Raw genomic sequence first — 20,171 nt, forward strand, 5'->3', positions numbered from 1 at the left:
GCTGATTATTCAGTGACCAGCAATTGCTCTTTCTATAGTTTGGCGAAAGCTCCAGATTGTGGCATGGCTAAGTACAGCACGTTGTCCCTCATCCTCCTCACCCTCTCCCTGCTGCCCCCGTCCTCTGCTCGCCCCAAACTCTTGCTCTTTCTGATCGATGGCTTTCGCTTCGACTACATCAGTGATGGAGAACTTCAGCATCTTCCCGGCTTCAGGCACATGGTGGAACGTGGAGTAAAAGTAGATTACATGACCCCAGCCTTCCCAAGTCTTTCCTACCCCAATTATTACACTCTGATGACCGGTAAGTAGCCTGGATTTCTGTACTGTTTGCTGTCATTCTTCATTCTAGAACTCCTGCTGCTGTTTCATTCCTCAGGGAGAGACAATCATTTGCCATATTGTCATAAACGGAGCTTCAGCCAGGATCAACTTCATTTACCTTTGTAAGAAGAAGGCATTTCTTTTTGCACCTAAACCTTCCAGCACTGTATCTGTGCTCTGCACCCTGTACTTAAAGGGCTTGTTCACCTTTGAATTAACTTTTAGTATGATGTAGAGATCAGTATTCTGACACAATTTCCAATTGGTTTTCAGTTTTATTATTTGTATTTTTGAGTTATTTAACTTTTTGTTCAACAGCTCTCCCGAATTGCTATTTCAGCCACCTGATGGCTAGGGTCCAAATTACCCCACCAATCATGATTTGAATAAGAGACTGGAATATGAATAGGAGAGGGGCTGAATAGAAAGACGAGTGATAAAAAGTAGCAATAACAATAAATGTGTAGCCTTACAGACCATTTGTTTTTTAGATGGGGTCAGTGACCCCCCATTTGAAAGCTGGAATGAATCATAAGAAAAAGGTGAATCATTCAAAAACTATGAAAAAAATAAACAAAGAAGACCAATTGAAAAGTTGCTTAGAATTGGCCATTTTATAGCATACTAAACGTTAACTGAAAGGTGAACCATCCCTTTAATGTAGGTGGAAAGTACAGAACGTGTGGCCCCGCTATAATTCTAGAACTCCTGATTATTAACACACAAATGTCAACAAATCTTATGGCTCTCAATGCTTAACTTTATGAAGTCCATTTTACTTTGTGTTTGATGAACTATTGCTCTGAAAAATCCAAACTGTGTCTAGCTCTGCAAATAATATATATTTATGTTTCCGCCCAACTCACTGTGTGTAGCTAAGGGAACCTCTCCCTTCTCAATTAGAGGAAGAAATACTATTCTCCATAGTTGCTTCCCACGAATAAGAAAATGTTTTAATGGTTCGTGGCCTTCCTAGGATTTTAGTTTATCCTTTTTTTTTTTTTTTTTTTATTATGGGCTTGGCAGCAAATTGAGCTTATCCCATTGATCCCATCTGAACTGCCCAAAATAATGAATGGATGCTTGGACTTGCAGTCCCGCTGCTTTCCAGAGAATCATGAATCCCCAACTATGGAAAGCAGAAGGATTTCAACCTGGGAATCATCACTTCACAGCAGATCAAGGCGGGGGAGGAGTTGCATTACACCAGGAGCCTAAGGGCTATTTAAAAATCATCTCAAAACATAATTTTTTTTAGTCCGACAAAACAGGTATGTCTGTGTAAAAAAAAAAATAAAATATATATTTTTGTCAGTCCAACTGAATTAGCTCATGTCAAAAAGGGGGGAGAGTATGTATTCGCTATCAAAAATAAAACTTGTGTATTTCATTCTTTCAAATGTACTAACCCCCCTTAAGAGGGGAGAGGCAAATGTTTGACTCATCCTTTTGGTGACCTGAGATGTTGGCTCTCTGAAACTATCATCTATCTCTGCACAACACGAAATCCACTGGGATTAATTCATTAGGGGGCAATGGACTTTCATAGAAAAATACACAAGCTCCAAAACCACCCAAAAGCGAGAAAATCAAATCAGTCTTTAACTGCAGGAAGTCTTTTTCTTGGAAACAACTCCAGCCAAATTTAAAGGGGGAAATATATGCCAAAGCAGAATGAAGGATAATATTATTATTATTACTACTAATAATTAATTTATTTTCGGGTGTTTATTAGTAATGTATGAGGACATACCTCATTACCAAATGTGAGGACAATAAGTTGGGTCATCAGGATGTGTTGCAGTAAATCCAAGGCTCAATGACATGATTTATACAATCATTTGTGGTTCTTAGTAAATTGTCAGAATATTAAAACAAATTAACATTTGCCAGACATTAGGGCTCTTTTACTGATTGCTGGACTTCTGCATTGTGCAGAGCTGACATGTTTACTGCACTTTGCTCCCTGCCTGCCATCAGCATCTGTAGATACTGCCCTTCCTCCATAAATACAGCATTGTCTTCATTCAGCAGCATTGTATTCATGGGATAGGTGCCCCTCCCCTGCCCATACCCAATCAGCCTGGATGCCCGCAGGATCCCTGTACTTTACTCCTATGGAAAAGCTTCCTTGCACCTGCTGGGGCTGCTCTCGGCACATAATTCTGGATTCAAAATTTGAGTGCAGTTTGAATGAATGCTAAAGGGTATGATTTTGCATCCCTTAGTGCTCTAGCACTTTGGGGTCATCATAAATGGGTCTCATAAAATGTAAATGTCTACCGGTATATATTATTTTTTTATAAACTGGAATGGCTGATACATCTCATAATGTATGTAAGTATAACTATATTTGTAAAGCGCTGTTAAGGAGCCGCATCGCTGTACAGTGCATAAAAGTACAATATACTTTCTCTCTATCTATATCTATATATCTATATCTATATATCTATCTCTATCTCTATCTCTATCTCTATATATATATAGACAGACAAATCACATAATAAATATATACAGACTCATATCAAGACAAAGAGCTTAAGTACTATGTGGTAAGAGACATAGTGGGAAGGAGGTCCCTGTCCTCTGGAGCTTACAGTCTAAGTGGAAGGGAGGGTAACATACAGGTACAAATTGGAGATGAAAAAGTGTACAAGGCATAGTCAGTAGGCACAGGACTAGACTAATCAGCCCAATAAGTTACTGACCCATTCTACACTGGCCTTCTGGAAGGATCCATTGATTAATGACGATGGTTTGCACATCACATGGTACAAGTTATTTTGCACAAAACAACAGATTCTTTATACAGCAAGTCCAGTCCTCATTTGTGGCACCAGGTCTAAGAATTATTGTGTAAAAGCATGTATTAAAGTATCCACTGTCACCTCTCTGTCCTGTCCTGTAACACTGGGGTATTGTAGTAGGGCTGCACCCTCCACATTATGTAGATCAGTGCTGTCCAACTGGCACCCAGCAGTCTGACCCTCCCCCTTGTGTGGCCCCCCTGTGAAAGTCTGCCTGCTGTGTCTGCTTACTAATAGGTATCAGTACTGAGATTAACTGGCCCCTGCACTGTTTACCCCTCAAATTCAGACTATAAACTCCTGCATTGTTCATACTTGTGACACCTCTATTGTTCACAGCCCTAAAGCCCGTACTGTTCACCCATGAGACCCAGACTGAAACTGCCCACATTGTTCATCTGGTCACACTTCATACAAACTACTGGAGGGCCACCAGCACTGTGTCACTGTATGTAGCACAGTAAAAACTGTTCTTCTTAGTGTGATCCTGATAGGTTTTCCTGTCTCCTGCTCTATTCTGCCGTCCCTATGCTCCCTATGTGTGCCATACTCTACCTTCCTTATGCTCCCTGTGTGTGCCATACTCTGCTGGACCTATGCTCCCTGTGCGTGCCATACTATTCCTGCCTTATGCTCCGTGTGTGCCATACTCTGCCCTATGCTCCCTGTGTGTGCCATACTCTGCCTGCCCTATGCTCAGTGTGTCATACTCTGCCTGCCTTATGCTCCGTGTGTGTGTGCCATACTCTGCCTGCCCTATGCTCCCTGTGCGTGCCATACTCTTCCTGCCTTATGCTCCCTGTGTGTGCCATACTCTGCCCTATGCTCCCTGTGTGTGCCATACTCTTCCTGCCCTATGCTCCCTGTGTGTGCCATACGCTGCCTGCCCTATGCTCTCTGTGTGTGCCATTATCTGCCTGCCCTATGCTCCCTGTGTGTGCCATACTCTGCTGGCCCTATGCTCCCTGTGTGTGCCATACTCTGCTGGCCCTATGCTCCCTGTGTGTGCCATACTCTGCCTGCCCTATGCTCCCTGTGTGTGCCATACTCTGCCTGCCCTATGCTCCCTGTGTGTGCCATACTCTACCTGCCCTATGCTCCCTGTGTGTGCCATTATCTGCCTGCCTTATGCTCGGTGCGTGCCATACTCCTCCTGCCTTATGCTCCCTGTGTGTGCCATACTCTGCCTGCCCTATCCACACTGGCTTCCATTATCAGCCCTCCACCATGTAGGCCAGAAAATTCCGGCCCTCTGTACCACAGAAGTTGGACAGCACTGATGTAGATATTCTCACACCCATACCTGTTTCCAAACATAAACATTCCAGCCTATCCAGGACTTCAGCCATATTCATGTGAAACTATTTTGGGTCAGCTGAGACTAACACAGACATTCTTTTCCTCAGGGCGCCACTGTGAAACACATCACATGACTGGAAATTTTATGTGGGACCCTAAAAAGAACATCTCGTTTGACATTGGAGCTAATGAAGACAGTCGACTGCCACAATGGTGGGATGGAGCCGAACCTCTTTGGGTCACCATGGAAAAGGCAAAAAGGAAAGTCTCCATGTATTATTGGCCTGGTGAGCAGAATCCAATCACATTATGTCACACAACAGATTATTCTCCATGATACCCTGTATATAACAATGCAATGTTTTCTGTGAACAAAAAGAATGAAACAAACACGCATAGCCCTTCATCAGGCTCATTGGAGAGGGAGGAGGCCTCCCTGAACTGCTTGTAGATTCATCACTATGGGCTGATTAATTTCTATTACTGCAGTAATGATCAACTTTGTACAAGTAGTGGGTGAAGTGGGTTTGAGGGTCAGATAATAATGTCTGTATTTAATAATAACCTCTAATTAGTCTATGGACCCGGTGAGCAGACTCCACTTCCCACAATGCACACTGATTACTAGAATATGGGACTATGGAGAAGAACAGGGGAGTCTAAGGCATTGGCAGCGGCTAATAGTTTAACAAATTCACACTAGGATTTCACCATGGGTTTTGCTTGCTGAAATAAAAACATTTGTTTTTGTGCCATACAAAACGCCAATGACATTATTAGCATTTCTTTCGCATTTTGCTTCACCACCAAAATGCTTTTATTTTGCTCTGAGAAAAACACAAGAGAAAAGGCCCGCCCCCTTGACATCAATGCATGGTGTTGGTGAGATTTCATTATTTTGCCAACTTTTCCAAATTTTTCAGAGGAAACGGCTCAGTTTTACTCATCACTACTTATAATACTGATAATAGTTCTCTCCATCAGACGACGCATCTAGGAAATTATATCCAAAAATGGGCCCTAGGACTACACTGAGAACTTCCAGAAGTTTTTTGTGGGTTATTTGTATGAAAGGCTATAAATGACTAGTAAAGTATTCCAAACAATGAGTCATTATTGCTGGAGATATAAAATACCAATAAAATAGGAGCCAGGAGCAACCTTATCTTTCTTCCACACCTTTTGGGCAGAGACACACATGGAGATTCGGGGAGATTTAGTTGCCTGGCGACAAATCGCCTCTTTTTCGTGCGTCTAATCTCTCCACAATGCCTTCCCACAGGCTAGAATCTAAATCGCCAGTGGGATGGCACTCAGAACGCTTCATTTTCCTTAGTCGCCCGAAGTTGGCTCACGAGGAAACTTTGGGTGACTTCGGAAAACGAAGCAATCATACCGCCAGTGATTTAGATTCTAGCCAGCGGGAAGGCATTGTGGGGAGCAGGGGCGATCCATGGGCTGCTGCCGCCTGAGGCAGCAACCCCGATGCCGCCCCCCCTCTTCCGCGCTTAAAGGTTTAGCGTCAGAGCAGGTCAAAAGGGGTGGGAGCGCTAGTGCAACCAGCGAGTACTGCGCTTTCTGCACTAGCAGAGCCAAATTTCCGGTTTAAAACCCAGAAATTCAGCTCTTAAAGTTACAGGAGGCATCTTTTTGCCGCCTCTTGTAACTGCCCATTTACTGGTGCCTGAGGTGCTCACCTTGCCTCATGACAGGAACAGCCCTGGTGGGGAGATTAGACGCCCGAAGATTTGTCTCTGGATAACTAATCTCCCCGAATCTTCACGTGTGTCTCTGCTCTGTCACCTTATATTTACCTATGAGAAAAAAAAGACCATAGCCAAGATCGTGTCTAAATTCTCTGCAGTGAAGTTATTCAGTTCAAAGCTCTTATTTCACTTGCACTGAACTGTGTGCAACACATGTAACTTCATTGTACAACGGTAATAATTATGGCAGTATTGGATTTCTTCTCTCTTTATTAGTTCAGCTGTTTTCCTTGTGTTACAACTCAATAAATATCTATAATTAAAAGAAATAAAAGGACTGAGCACATAAAAAAGCTTAGAAATGGCTAATAGTACTTCAATAGGACACGGTATTGTTTAAATCCGGGGTACTGAGCAGCTGAGGGATTACTGGCAACACATTGTTTGAGGAGGTGACAGTCTCATATACAAGTTCATAAACAAGCAATATCTGGACTGTAAACTGCTCCTACCAGTTATGTATAACTCTCAAGGGCTGCAATTCTATACAAATTTGTTTCTGGCACCCGAAAAGCCCAGTTATGACTCGTTTTTCAAAACTGTCATCCAATATGACCACTGGCCAGCTAATGGCCTTGGAAGAAATGGTTCTCATTATTCTGGACTAGTCATTTATGAAAAACAAAAAATCTCCCACTACCCCTGATGCACTCTATATGTACATATAGGGGATGTTCACCTTTAAATTAACTTTTAGTATGATGTAGAGAGTGATATTGTAAGATAATTTGCAGGTGGTTTTCACTTATTATGGTTTTTGAGATATTTATTTTTTTCTAAATTTCAGCAGCGTAGTTGCTAGGGTCCAAATTCCCCTAGCAACCATGCACTGATTTGAATAAAAGACTGGGATATGCCTTTGTATAAAGATGAGTAATATAAAGTAGCAAAATACAAATAATTAAAAAAAATATATAAAAAAGGAAAAATTACGGACAATTGAAAAGTTGCTTAGAATTCGCCATTCTATAACATACTGAAAGTTACTTAAAGGGCAACTAAAGTCTAAAATAGAATAATGCTAGAAATGCTATATTTTGTATACTAAACATAAACATGAACTTACTGCACCACAAGCCTAATCAAACAAATAATTTATGCTTTCCAGTTGGCTACAGGGGGTCACCATCTTGTAACTTTGTTAAACATCTTTGCAATACAAGACTGTGCACATGCTCAGTGTGGTCTGGGCTGCTTAGGGATCGTCATAAATTATCAAAACAGCACAAGTCAAATAATATCTGCCAGAAGCCAATACAGCAAGACTGATTAATAATCAGAATATACAGGCTGCACTGGGTCCTGTGTTATCATGTAATCTAATGTGGATTTTATAGTTTTTGTATTGTTTAATACAAACTTTCTCCAACTCTGCAGAACCAGTGGCTGCAGCAAAATAATCCTCCAAATAGAATCCCAGTTGATCTGTTTAGATCTGGCTCCATGATCTTTGTCCCTGCAGCTGGAGTTGGAAAAGGCAAAATAAAATCCAATACAAGTCTCTACACAGTCGCTAACTGCTCTACAGGGAAAAAAACCCCCAAAGCTGCTTGAGTTCTGCATGGTTGGGGCTCCCCCTGCTGTTCATAAGTATGATTGTTTCCCTGCAGAGCAGTTAGGGACCGTCTGACAATTCCTATCCACAGCAGTAAATGATGGGGGAATTTCACTGCATACAGTCCGGTTTCTTATAAAAACGATACACATTTTTTAATTAAAGTATATTGGAGATGGGTTTCTTTTTCATTAAAGAAAGTAAAAATTGGTATTTTATATTTTTGCCTTTACATGCCCTTTAAAGGAACAGTAACGTCAAAAAATAAGTGTTTTAAAGTAATGAAAATATCATGTAGTGTTGCTCTGCACTGGTAAAACTGGTCTGTTTGCTTCAGAAACACTACTTTAGTTCAAATAAACAAGCTGCTGTGTAGCAATGGCGGAAATTGAAAAAATGTTATATGGCACAGGTTAACTAATGGATAACAGAGAACACCATTAGACAGACAGAGCTTATTTGATATCTGCTGTGTAACCTGAGCCTTTTCTCCATTGTATGGCTGCCCCCATTGCTACACAGCGGCTTATTTATATAAACAATAGTAGTGTTTCTGAAGCAAACACAGCAGTTTTATCAGTGCAGGGCAACACTGAATTATATTTTCATTACTTTAAAACACTTTTTTTTTGACGTTACTGTTCCTTTAAAGCTGAACCAACTATATACAGTGAAACCTTGATTTTAAGTTCCCTGGTTTAAAGTTTTCCTGCATTTTCCTTTTTTTTATTTGTGGTCCCACCAATTTATAATACATTTCAATGGGTGCATTTCCCTGATTTTAAGTCATGTTTTCCCGGATTTTACATCAAAACCTTGTCCCAAAAACTGCTTTTTTTCCTCTATGAATGTTATTATTTGTGGAATAAAGAGGTTTAAAATACTAACCAGATGTTATTAACACAGTAAACATTGTATCGCAAAGTAAAACGGACTCCTGTGCTTATATCCTTGAGGAAAAAGTTGCTTTAACAAATTTATTTATTTTTTTTTTTTTTCCTTGTCCCATGAAAAATGTAAAATGGTGGTTCTACTGTTGAAAAAAATGAGACATAATTTCTCTAGAACGATTTTCTAGACCTGTTGCTGATGAGTATTGAGAGAACAGAGTATTACATGGATAATGACTGGGATCAGCCACCATATATATATATTTATGTGCCAATAATAGAACAAAACTAGGTCTCACACAATTAATGGTACGTAATCGTGTATGACCAGCTTTATTGTCTCTTCAGGTGTAAGAATACACCTATTGTGGTGAAGCTGGGAGTTATAGTACAGCAACTGCTTTAGAGGCTTAAATTAGGCACGCATGCTACAGAAAGGGTTTTACTGCATTCCTCATTTACACCAATCCACATTGATCTGTTTTCTTCTTTATTTTCAGGTTGTGAAGTGGAAATTCGTGCCATTAAACCAAATTACTGCCGGGAATATTTCTATTATCCGTCAGAAGCCGAATTTGGCAAATCAGTGACGGATGCTCTTCAGTCTCTAACGTAAGCTTACAAAGCCCTTTGTTTCACAAGCAGTAACAGACCAAATCTATGGGAATATTAGGGGCTTCTTCACGCCAATACTTTTCTTTGTCCAATTTAGTTTGGTACAATATACGTTAAGTGCATAAATGTTATTTTGTTTATGTCATTATTTGAAATGACTGCTCCAGCTTGCAAGTTCATTCTTTAAAGTAATTAGAGGATTACAGAGAAGTTTCTTTTGAATTACAAGTACTTTGCACAAAGGTATAAATGGATTTGTTTTCTTCTTCCACCACTGGAAACTTGAAGGCAGAAATGAACACAAACCATTCAGTTTTGACATCCAGCAAAGGGGCAAACTATTCTGTGTAGCAGTTCTATGATATTTTCAGAGAAGCCCATCTGGAAGTCCCTCAGCTGTTGTTGTTGTTGTGCTGCAACTCCCACCATTTAGGAATCCCCATTGTCATAAATAAGAGCCACAGCATTCCTGCATTGCTTATACACAAGATCCAATTGTTCATGGAGGGTGCGAAACAAGAAAATCTGAACCCATTTTAGGAACCTTCCGTTTTTTTTACAGTTATTCCAAAGTGTAGTATACCTAGTTGCTCTCCTAGAAACCCCTGAAAACTCGGCTTGGTTACTTATGTAGAGATTTGGGGTAAACACTTATTTTCTGCCCTACTCATTGTAAGCTCTATTGAGCAGGGCTCTCTTTACCTCCTCTTCAATGTATACCTTGTATCTATTGTACAGTGCCTCAGAATATGTTGGTTATAATAATAATAATTCATATGAGTGACGGATACAACAATGCTTTCATATACAGGATTTATTATATGGAATGCTCAGAACCTGGGGTTTTTCAGACCTTTTTAGTAATTTGGCTCTTCATACTTTAAAGGAGATATATTATGTACCAGTGCATTAAACTATTTTAGATATAGAAGGAAAGTGCTTTAAAAAGTTGTGTTTCTGGTTATCTAATGTAAATTTCTGCAAATACCCTACTAGTCCAGCCAATCTGTTCCACTTCCTGCTGCCTCCTTTCCCAGGCTGTGCAGGGGAGCTGGCAGCACTCAGCTTACTGCCTACTTTAAGTCTACTAAATAAACACTTAAAACCTAATAGGCTAATTTTAAATAATAGGCTAACATTAAATAACCTAATAGGCTTATTTTGCTTCCAATAATGATTAATTATATCTTAGTTTGGATCAAATACAAGGTATTGCAATGTAGATTTTTGTAAAATGGTGTCTAGTGGAGATGGCCATCCTGTCATCCTGAGCTTTTCGGAGGATAGGTTTCTGGATAACAGATCTCATACCTGAATTGCAGGAAAAAAATAATGTTTAAAAATGAAAATTATTTGCTTAAAAATGAGTCTATGGCAGGTGACCTTCCCATAATTCAGTGGTTTTGGATAAGGGATTCCATATCTACATGAGCTAAGGGAAGTTACACCCTATGTTAAAGGAATTGTTAAGTATAAAAACTGTATAAATAGATAAGTTGTGCAAAATAACTGGTTAAATAGATAGGTTGTGCAAAATAAAGAATGTTTCTAATATAGTTAGTTAGCCAAAAATGTAATGTATAAAGGCTGGAGTGACTGGATGTGTAACATAATAGCCAGAACACAACTTCCTTTGCAGCTCTCTTGGTTTCCGCTGATTCTCAAAATGTTTCACAGACACTTGCATAACCAATATTATAGCTAAAAAAAATACACTTGTTGGTTCAAGAATAACATTTTATAGGGTAGAGTGAATGGTTTGCAATGTGTAATTTAGAAATAAAAAAAAGTCAACTATAAAAATCACAAGAGAATTCCTTTAACACTTCTGCAGTATGATTCCATAAACATGGGCATACATTTATTTATAGGAGGGGAAATGCTGAAATGGCTGCGGTTTACTATGAACGTATTGACGTGGAAGGTCACCATCACGGGCCCTGGTCAGAAGAAAGAAAGAACGTCACCAGAGAACTGGACCAAATCTTATGGCACCTGCACCAGCAAATTAGGGTAACCATGGCAACCATTCTGTATTGTCATTGGCCACTTTGCCATGTTAGATGAAATTATAGAGTTTCCATATTGTACAGCATCAAATCCTTTGGGAAATACATTAATCAACATGAATCACTACATTAGTCACTACATTTGCCAAGGAGCAGTAACAAATAGCAACCAATAAGATGTTTCCTTTTAAACAGGTGACCAGTACATGCTTCTTGCTGATTGGTTGCTAAGGGTTACTGCTTCTGGGCAAACTTAGTGACTTTTATTACATAACCCCATGTGTGTGCTGCCATCATTATTCCTATGACCAAGACTATTAATATTAGGAGGAGTCAGGAATGAAGCCTACAGTCATTTACGTTGCTCTCCAGTGAGTATACGCAATATAATAGTTACACTTTGTGACTTTATTTAACAGTGCTTAAGGTGGTCAAAGACTGACATCCGCCAGTTTGTAGCAGGCAGTTTGGCCTGCACACTATACATGGATACTGCACAAGTGGCCATGCATTTTACAGCTACATTTATATTGTTGCATTATTCAAGCCGACAGCCTAGGCCTATGATAAAACAAATTCTGTAATCAGAAAGCTCTTCATTAAAGGGAAACTATCTAAAAAATGTAGTATAAGTGTCACCTTATAGAAATAAGAACCTTTCTATATATGGTAAATTAAAATTCTGTGCCGATTATTAATCAATTGACGCGTCAGTATGCCCCCTCTCTGCAATCTGTATCTCTACCTGTGTCAGAGTCAGTTCTTTTTAAAGCCAGTTACTGTATCTCAAATATGCTGTTGGGAAAAGGAAGCGCTCACTAATGTAACTGCCAATCAAAATCTGACTCTGACTCCAATATGGAAAGAGACCGTTTGCTGAGAAAGGAATAGTGGAGCTAGTTATTTCCGAGACATGAGGCTTATATGAAATAATTACTGTTTATTAAAACCACTGGGTGACCCAGTCAGTATCAAATATATGACAGAAGATTTGCCATAATATTCAGTTGTGGTTATAGACAATGACTATATATACGTGTCCTATTAACTGGGCATCTGGTGCTGTTTAAGGCTTTTCTATGAATAGAATAAATAGAAACTGTGTGTTCATTGTAATAATGCAGTAAATTATAGGGATGGACCGAATCCAGGATTCGGCAGAATCCTTCTGCCTGGCCGAACTGAATCAGAATCCAAATTTGCATATGCAAATGCGGGGTGGGGAGGGAAATTGCGTAAAAAATTGTTCCCCCCTTCCCATCACTAATTTACATATGCAAATTAGAATTCGGATTTGGTTTGGTATTTGGCCGAATCTTTTGCAGAGGATTTGGGGGGGTTCAGCCGAATCCAAAATAGTGGATTTGGTGCATCCCTAGTAAATAACCATGTTTTGTCATTTTGCAGGAGATGGGACTGGAGAGCGAGTTAAATGTCATTTTGTTCTCTGATCATGGGATGACCGATGTTTTCTGGATGGACAAAGTGATCGAGCTTAAGAATTACATAGACATGCAGGACATAATACAGATGAAGGACAGGGGCCCGGTGGTCAGCTTGTGGCCTGCGGAGGGGAAATTATCCAAAGTAAGTGACTGACCAAGATAAACCCCACGGTGTGACACAGGCGGCACTAGCAGGACAGAAAAAAACGATTGACATTGTTTATCTTTATATACAGGGTGCCTGAATGCTACTATAACTCAGACCCTTAACAACCAGATGGCTGCCAAAATTCCAAATTGGGGAGCTGCTTAAAAACAAATTGCAAATTTTACCGCCTACATTTAAAAAAAATGGTGGGGCTGTTTGGGCCTCTGCGTGGGCTGATTGGGCCTCTGTGTACCTGAAATGCCAGGGCCTATTTTAATTCTCAGTCCAGACCAGCTAAGGCATTATTATTAATTTCATGATGGAGGCTGAGTCAAAGTAAACTTTGTCATCTCAGCAGTATACAAATATACAGTGAGACGAGACGACGTGGCTCCAGCTAGTACATATCACAAAAACGCACCACCGATTCTAATTAATGCGCCGCCTGAGGCGGTTCCTTCAATGCCGCCCCCCCCTCGCTGGCAGGAACACTATTGCAAAGAGCGCAATTGAGCTCTCTCACAATAGTAAAGCTCTTTAGTCTGACATGACTGTTCTTTACTCAGGTGTACGAGGAGCTACGAGCTGTGCAGCACATGAACGTTTACCAGAAGGAGGACATTCCAGAAAGATTCCATTACAAGAAAGGCACATTTGTGTCTCCTCTGACTCTTGTTGCAGAACTGGGATGGTTCATAATTGAGGTACAAAACACCCTATTATAAACGCTCCTTGTTACCATCACCATAGTGTCTGATTGGGCTAAATACACAGCTGCTCACACTCACACACCAGCCCTTCCTTGTTAGTCATTCATAAAACTCTACGTTGGCCTAAAACAAAGTTTTTCTATGTTAGTTTGTGATTCATTTCAGCACAGATTGCTTGGGAAGAGTTTAGACACTGAATATGTGTATAACAAAGAGGAGCACGATTGCCCAAACTGTGACCCTCTGCTAAAACTCCCAGCACCCCATTCTTGTGTGAAAGGAGCGTTTATTTTCCCCTGGTTCTTCTGAATTGAATTAGCTACAAGCGCTGTCATTTTTGCTATACATTGGCCCACTTTAATTTAGATGTATACAGTCATTGTTTTATGTTAAACATTATTATTATCATCATTTTGAATACTAATAGAGGAAAGAAAAGCTTCCATTTTGGAACAACGGCACGAGTATCAATATTGCCTGGCAACATGGGTGGCACGGATACGACAATGAGCTGATGGATATGAGAGGAGTGTTCTTGGCGTACGGTCCAGGTAATTATAAATGACAACTTAATGATTCAGTGATATGGATTTTACATCCTAACGCATATATACTGTAAATATATGGGATCTACTAATGCAAAATGCAGAAGAAAAGGCACAGTGGGGTCATTTATCAACACTGGGCAAATTTGCCCATGGGCAGTACCTCATGGCAACCAATCAGATTGCTGCATTCATTGTTCTACTTGCAGCTGGCTTCAAAAAGCTGATCATTGATTGGTTGCTATAGGTAACTGCCCATTGGCAAATTTGCCCAGTGTTGATAAAAGAGCACCAGTAAACCTTCCCAAAATTTCAGCCAGCAAATTGCATGGTAACTGGCACAACATAACACCACAAAATAAGAGATCTACACACATATATGGCTTTCCACAGATTGTGATACTACAGATGGAACAGCCAGCGCCTATAATGTGTGACACACAAGGGAGCCATGTACTTAGGGTCTGTTCACGGCTGGTGTCAGGTACAGGGCTACTTACATGCGTTGGGCCTCATCTATCATTAGAGGTGCAACTGGGAAATTGCTGCACAGCTGTAACATACATTATCTTTATCTGGGCCAGATGGCAGGTAAGGTGTTAAATTTTATACCTTCACACAGATGAGTGTAATCAAATTATACACCTGAATTGTCTGCAGGATAGTGTTCATTGAAGAACTAATATACTCCACAACCACTAGAGACGCAGGGAAAGTAAAGAACTTTGTAGAGACCCTGTGAACTCCAAGCTACCCAGTTCAGACAAATTGTTATGTAAGGAAGTGTTCACATTAACATAAAACGTAACTTTTAATCCAAATAGGTTAAAAACACACACTTAACCACAAAGACCATGCCTAATCTGACTCCATTAACAGTGTATGGACGTCCGGGACAATATCCCTAAAAAACACAACTTTAAAAACAGGCATGCGATGGCACGGTGGACAAAAAGTGTTGTCAGCATTTAAATCACAGCCTGACAACCGCAGTGTTAAAGTATCAGCCCAGCTCTTATGGCTATTCCCAAATCCTCCCTTCCAGTCATTCCCCAGTGACAATTTCCTGCCTAACTACGTGGGGAACAAGTGGGAGCTAATCGCCCACCGTCCACCTATGCCACCAGCCCGACGCGTTTCGCCGTATGTCACGGCTTCCTCAGGGGCATAAGTGGCGAGTGCGCGTCCAGAAACCGTTTAAATAGGCTTCCAATATCGTTCGTATGAGTTTGTGCATGCGCGTCACATCCGTCCTGTCACTTCCGGTTGCGCACAGTGACTTCCGGCAGCGCTTCCGCGATTGGCCCACAATGGCTTCAATGAACTAGTGCGCATGCGCTGCCCTCACTTTCGCGTAATGACAGCTCCTGCTGTATACAATGACACGCTGGGATTGCCAAAAGTTACTGCGCATGCGTACCTCTACACAGAACATCCTAATTGCGGGAGCTGGCTAATACCAGGTTTCCCTCACTCCCAAAGAGGATCTGGTAGGAAATTGCAGCGTGGGCAACCCCATAACAGGCTAAGCAAATATCGGATGCCCAAAATGTATCTCAAAACCCTCTAAATGGATAGTGCAACACACAATCATGCGCATATTTACTATTGTATATAAATGGTCACAAATCAACATCAAGACCAAAAATTTTTTTGAAAACACATATTTTATAAAAAGGGGGAGAAGGTAAAGCCTTCATTTAGGCCATTAGGAACTCTCGTATTTAGCCAATAAATCCATTGCGCTTCTCGCTGCAACAGTTTTCTGTCTATCACCTATTCGCATGGTGGGTTCAATCCGGTCAACTGCTGTAAATTTTAACATTTCAAGGCTACCGTTATGGAATTCATTAATATGCCTGGCCACTGAGGTGTTTCTCCTATGTTTCACATCACCAACATGTTCGAGAATTCTTCTCCTGAATTCACGTTTCGTTTTCCCCACATAGCGTTTGCCACATTTACAGGTCATCACATATATCACCCCTGATGTTTTGCAGTTCATAAAGTGTTCTAGAGTGTAAATGGGGTTTGTCTTCTCTGCCCTGATAAATCAAGGCTCTTTCTATGAATGGACAGGCCAAGCAGCTGCCACATTTGTAACAGCCCTTAGTTCTGTTCTCTAGCCACGTTGGTTTCACATTCTTACTGAGATGACTATGTACAAGTTGGTCATGCAGATTCCTACTACGTCTGAAAGTAATAGTGGGTTTGGTTCCTATTACACTGGTTAGATCATTATCTTGTTCAAGGATCTGCCAGTGGTTAGTTAGTATCTGTCGAATCTCCTTTTGTTCAGAACAATAGTTTCCTATAAATCTTATTATTTTGTTGGACTTATTTGTCTCTTTAGATTTATTGGGAATAAGGAGCTGATTTCTATCTGCCTCTAGGGCTCTCTTATATGCTGTCTTCAGGGAATTATGGCTGTATCCTCTCTGTTTGAATCTCTGATACAGCTTATCAGCCTCTTTTTTAAACTCCGTCTGTGTGCTACAAATCCTTTTCACCCTTAAATATTGTCCAGTTGGTATGCCTCGTATCAGAGTAGATGAATGCTGGCTTTTAGCATGTAGCAGATTATTGGTTGCTGTGTCCTTTCTAAACACTGTGGTTTGTACATCATTGTTAAAATCTCTATAAATTCGGATGTCCAAGAAATTTAATTGCATCCCTATTAATTTTCAGACGTCACCATTGCATGCCTGTTTTTAAAGTTGTGTTTTTTAGGGATATTGTCCCGGACGTCCATACACTGTTAATGGAGTCAGATTAGGCATGGTCTTTGTGGTTAAGTGTGTGTTTTTAACCTATTTGGATTAAAAGTTACGTTTTATGTTAATGTAAACACTTCCTTACATAACAATTTGTCTGAACTGGGTAGCTTGGAGTTCACAGGGTCTCTACAAAGTTCTTTACTTTCCCTGCGTCTCTAGTGGTTGTGGGTTAAACTTAATACCTAAGAATAAATGCCAGTATGACTTCAAATATCTGCACAACTTTAACTGGGCAAAATGTAAGTAGTTAAAGGAGAACAAATGCCTTACACTGATTTCTAACCAGTCTGCCACCTGTATTGGCCTTACTTCCCCTCCTGAATCTGCCTCCTTAAAGGAATTGTTCAGTATAGAAATAAAAACTAGGTAAATAGATGGACTGTGCAAAATAAAAAATGTTTCTAATATAGTTAGTTAGCCAAAAATGTAATGTATAAAGGCTGGAGTGACTGGATGTCTCACATAACAGCCAGAACACTACTTCCTGGTTTGCAGCTCTCTTGGTTTCCACTGATTGGTTTCCAGGCAGTAACCAATCAGGGACTTGAGGGGGGGGGGCACATGGGTCGTATCTGTTGCTTTTGAATCTGAGCTGAATGCCGAGGATCAATTGCAAACTCACTGAACAGATATGTCCCATGTGCTCTCCCCTTAAAGTCACTGACTAACTCAGAGTAAGAGAGCTGCAAAGCAGGAAGCAGTGTTCTGGCCATTATGTTAGACATCCAGTCACTCCAGCCTTTATACATTACATTTTTGGCTAATTAACTATATTGGAATCATTTTATTTTTCACAGCCTATCTATTTATACAGTTTTTATTTTTACACTGAACTATTCCTTTAACTCTTCCAGAAATGCAGAGCGGCTGCCATACATGGTCACATGACTTCCAGAGGGGTGTCATTGCTTCCTGTTAACATAGACAGTATACATTTGTACACATTGTTGTAAACTACAATAAAGGATTTCAACTTGTCGTGGTTTTACTTTGTGTAGCAGAAAAAAAACTTTTCTTTAGAAAAAAAAAAAATTTACTATCTCGTCCACATGAATCTTACTTGAAAGTTGTTGTTGTTTTTTTCCTTTTCAGACTTTAAAGTGAATTTCAGGTCGGCTCCAATTCGATCAACAGACGTTTACAACATAATGTGCAATGTGCTGGGGATAGAGCCGCTGCCTAATAATGGATCCTGGTCCAGAGTGCAGTTTATGCTGAGGAGCAGCTCTGGCTTTCCAACAACTTTACATCTGATAAACCTTTGGCTGTCTGTCCTTCCACTGTCTCTGATCTTATTTTAGCACATTCATATCCCCAACATTATACACAGTACTTGACTCCTTCATAAACTCTCCAGTTCAATAGTAAATCTGCCTTTGATGATGTTGCAAATTAATGTAATTATCATCCAATATAACAATAATGCACTTTGTTTTAGGGGTGATGGGGCAGGACACCAGTATCTTCTTTTCTAAGGGTTTATGTAAAGGCTTTGTTCACCTTTAAATTAAATTTTAGTATGATCTAGGGAGTGATATTCCGAGACAATTTTCAATTGGTTTTCATTTATTATTATTTGTGGTTTTTGAGTTATTTAGATTTTTATTCAGCAGCTCTCCAGTTTGCAATTTTACCAGCTGCCTGGTTGCTAGGGTATTGTTTGCCTTAGTGATCAGGCAGTGGTTTTAATGGGAGACTGGAGTATGAATTTAGACAGAGGTCTAAATTGTAAGCTCACAGAGCAACAGATTTGTGTCTGCCAGGGTCAACGACCCCCATTTAAAAGCTGGAAAAATAAAGAAGAGCAAGACATGTAATTCAAAAAGTTTTTTTTAAAAAAAAAAATGAAGACCAATTGCAAAGTTGCTAGCAATAGGACATTCTATAACATACTTAAAAAGCAAACAACCCCTTTAATAATACATAGGCAAAATGTTACCAATAAACCCAGGGGAATAAATAAGATGCTAGATTTTCCATTAAAAAATTTGAAAATAAGGGGAACTCATGGGAAAAAGGAAGTGGTTATTCAACCTTCCCTTTAGATGGGTGGTTTACCTTTAAGTTAACTTTTAATATGTTATAGAATGGCCAATTTTGAGCAACTTTTCAACTGATCTGTATTTTTTTTTTTTAATAGATAAATTTTTTGCCCTTTTCTTCTGATTCTTTCCACCTTTTCAATACACATGTATTGTTATTTATTCATATTCCAGTCTTTTATTCAAATCAACACATGGTTCCTTGTGTAACCTCATCCTGAGATAACTTCAATTTCAATTGGCCTTAGAGGCAGAGACTCTCCTCTTTTTTTGGGCAACAAACCCCCCCCCCCCGAACTGCCTCCCGTTGGCTAGAATGTAAATCAACGGCGGTGTAGCACTCGGAGCTTCATGAGGAAACTTTGGGCGACTTCGGAAAACAAAGCGCTCTGAGTGCCATCCCGCCAGCGATTTAGATTCTAGAAGGCGTTAAGCAGTTCGGGGAGATTAGTCCTGAAGGAGAGGCGATTTATCGACGGGCGAATCTGAGCGTGCGTCTCTGCCCTAAGGCACATGTATCTTAAAAAGAGCAATAAAAAGGAAGGAAGTCATAAAGCCACATTTTAGTTCAGCCATTGTCCCCACAATCTGATTCTCACCTTACTTGAACAAATCACTTATTTTCTCCACTTCCACAGCCTCATTCTTTGTTCCTTCCTTTTCTCACCACCCTTTCTAGCAGTAAAGAATATATTTTATTTTGGTTTAGTTTAAAAATGTAAAAGAATAAAACATTACATATGGAGAAATAACTTTTGACTTGGCCCATTTTAAAAAAAAACAAACAAAACAAAAGACAAACAAAACAAATATTTATACGTAAATATGTTGCTAATGACGCAGAATTCAACCACAAACAATTGAAAAGAATTGTACTTGTTTGGGTAATACAACAGCAAAAGCACCAAGGTGATGTCCTGCTAAGCTTGACTTTATCTTTAAGCAATACCACCCTCTAGTGGTCTTTATAAGTAAAGTAGTGCAGGAATCTTTTTCAGCATTTTAAATGTAGTTCAGGTGTGTGACATAGATGTACAAATGTCTTCCCTTTTTCGTCATATATATTTTAACCATTTTAACAAATATAACAGCTGCCTAGTTTTTTTTCTTCCAAAATTTCTCTGTAGAAGAAATTCCAGGAGGAAACATTTATTTTAACAGGAGAATAATAAATTGTCTTTTATTTTTGGCCAGGCTATTTACTATTAATCCACCTTAATTCTCCTTCTATAGCAAGAT

The 20,171-nt window shown here is 39.8% G+C and overlaps 1 protein-coding gene across 1 annotated transcript; it reads left to right on the forward strand.

Annotated features, from left to right (window-relative positions):
• Nucleotides 1-18,445, forward strand: enpp6.L (ectonucleotide pyrophosphatase/phosphodiesterase 6 L homeolog). The gene is given in 8 exon segments (NM_001093348.1): nt 1-304; nt 4,538-4,717; nt 9,142-9,253; nt 11,128-11,269; nt 12,673-12,852; nt 13,425-13,562; nt 13,996-14,119; nt 17,983-18,445. Coding segments are annotated over 8 exon segments (1,326 nt in total). The 5' UTR covers nt 1-63; the 3' UTR covers nt 18,192-18,445.
• The last annotated feature ends 1,726 nt before the right edge of the window (nt 18,446-20,171 follow it).

The sequence above is a fragment of the Xenopus laevis genome, chromosome 1L, assembly GCF_017654675.1.
Source record: "Xenopus laevis strain J_2021 chromosome 1L, Xenopus_laevis_v10.1, whole genome shotgun sequence".
In the NCBI taxonomy this organism is placed as follows: Eukaryota; Metazoa; Chordata; class Amphibia; order Anura; family Pipidae; genus Xenopus; species Xenopus laevis.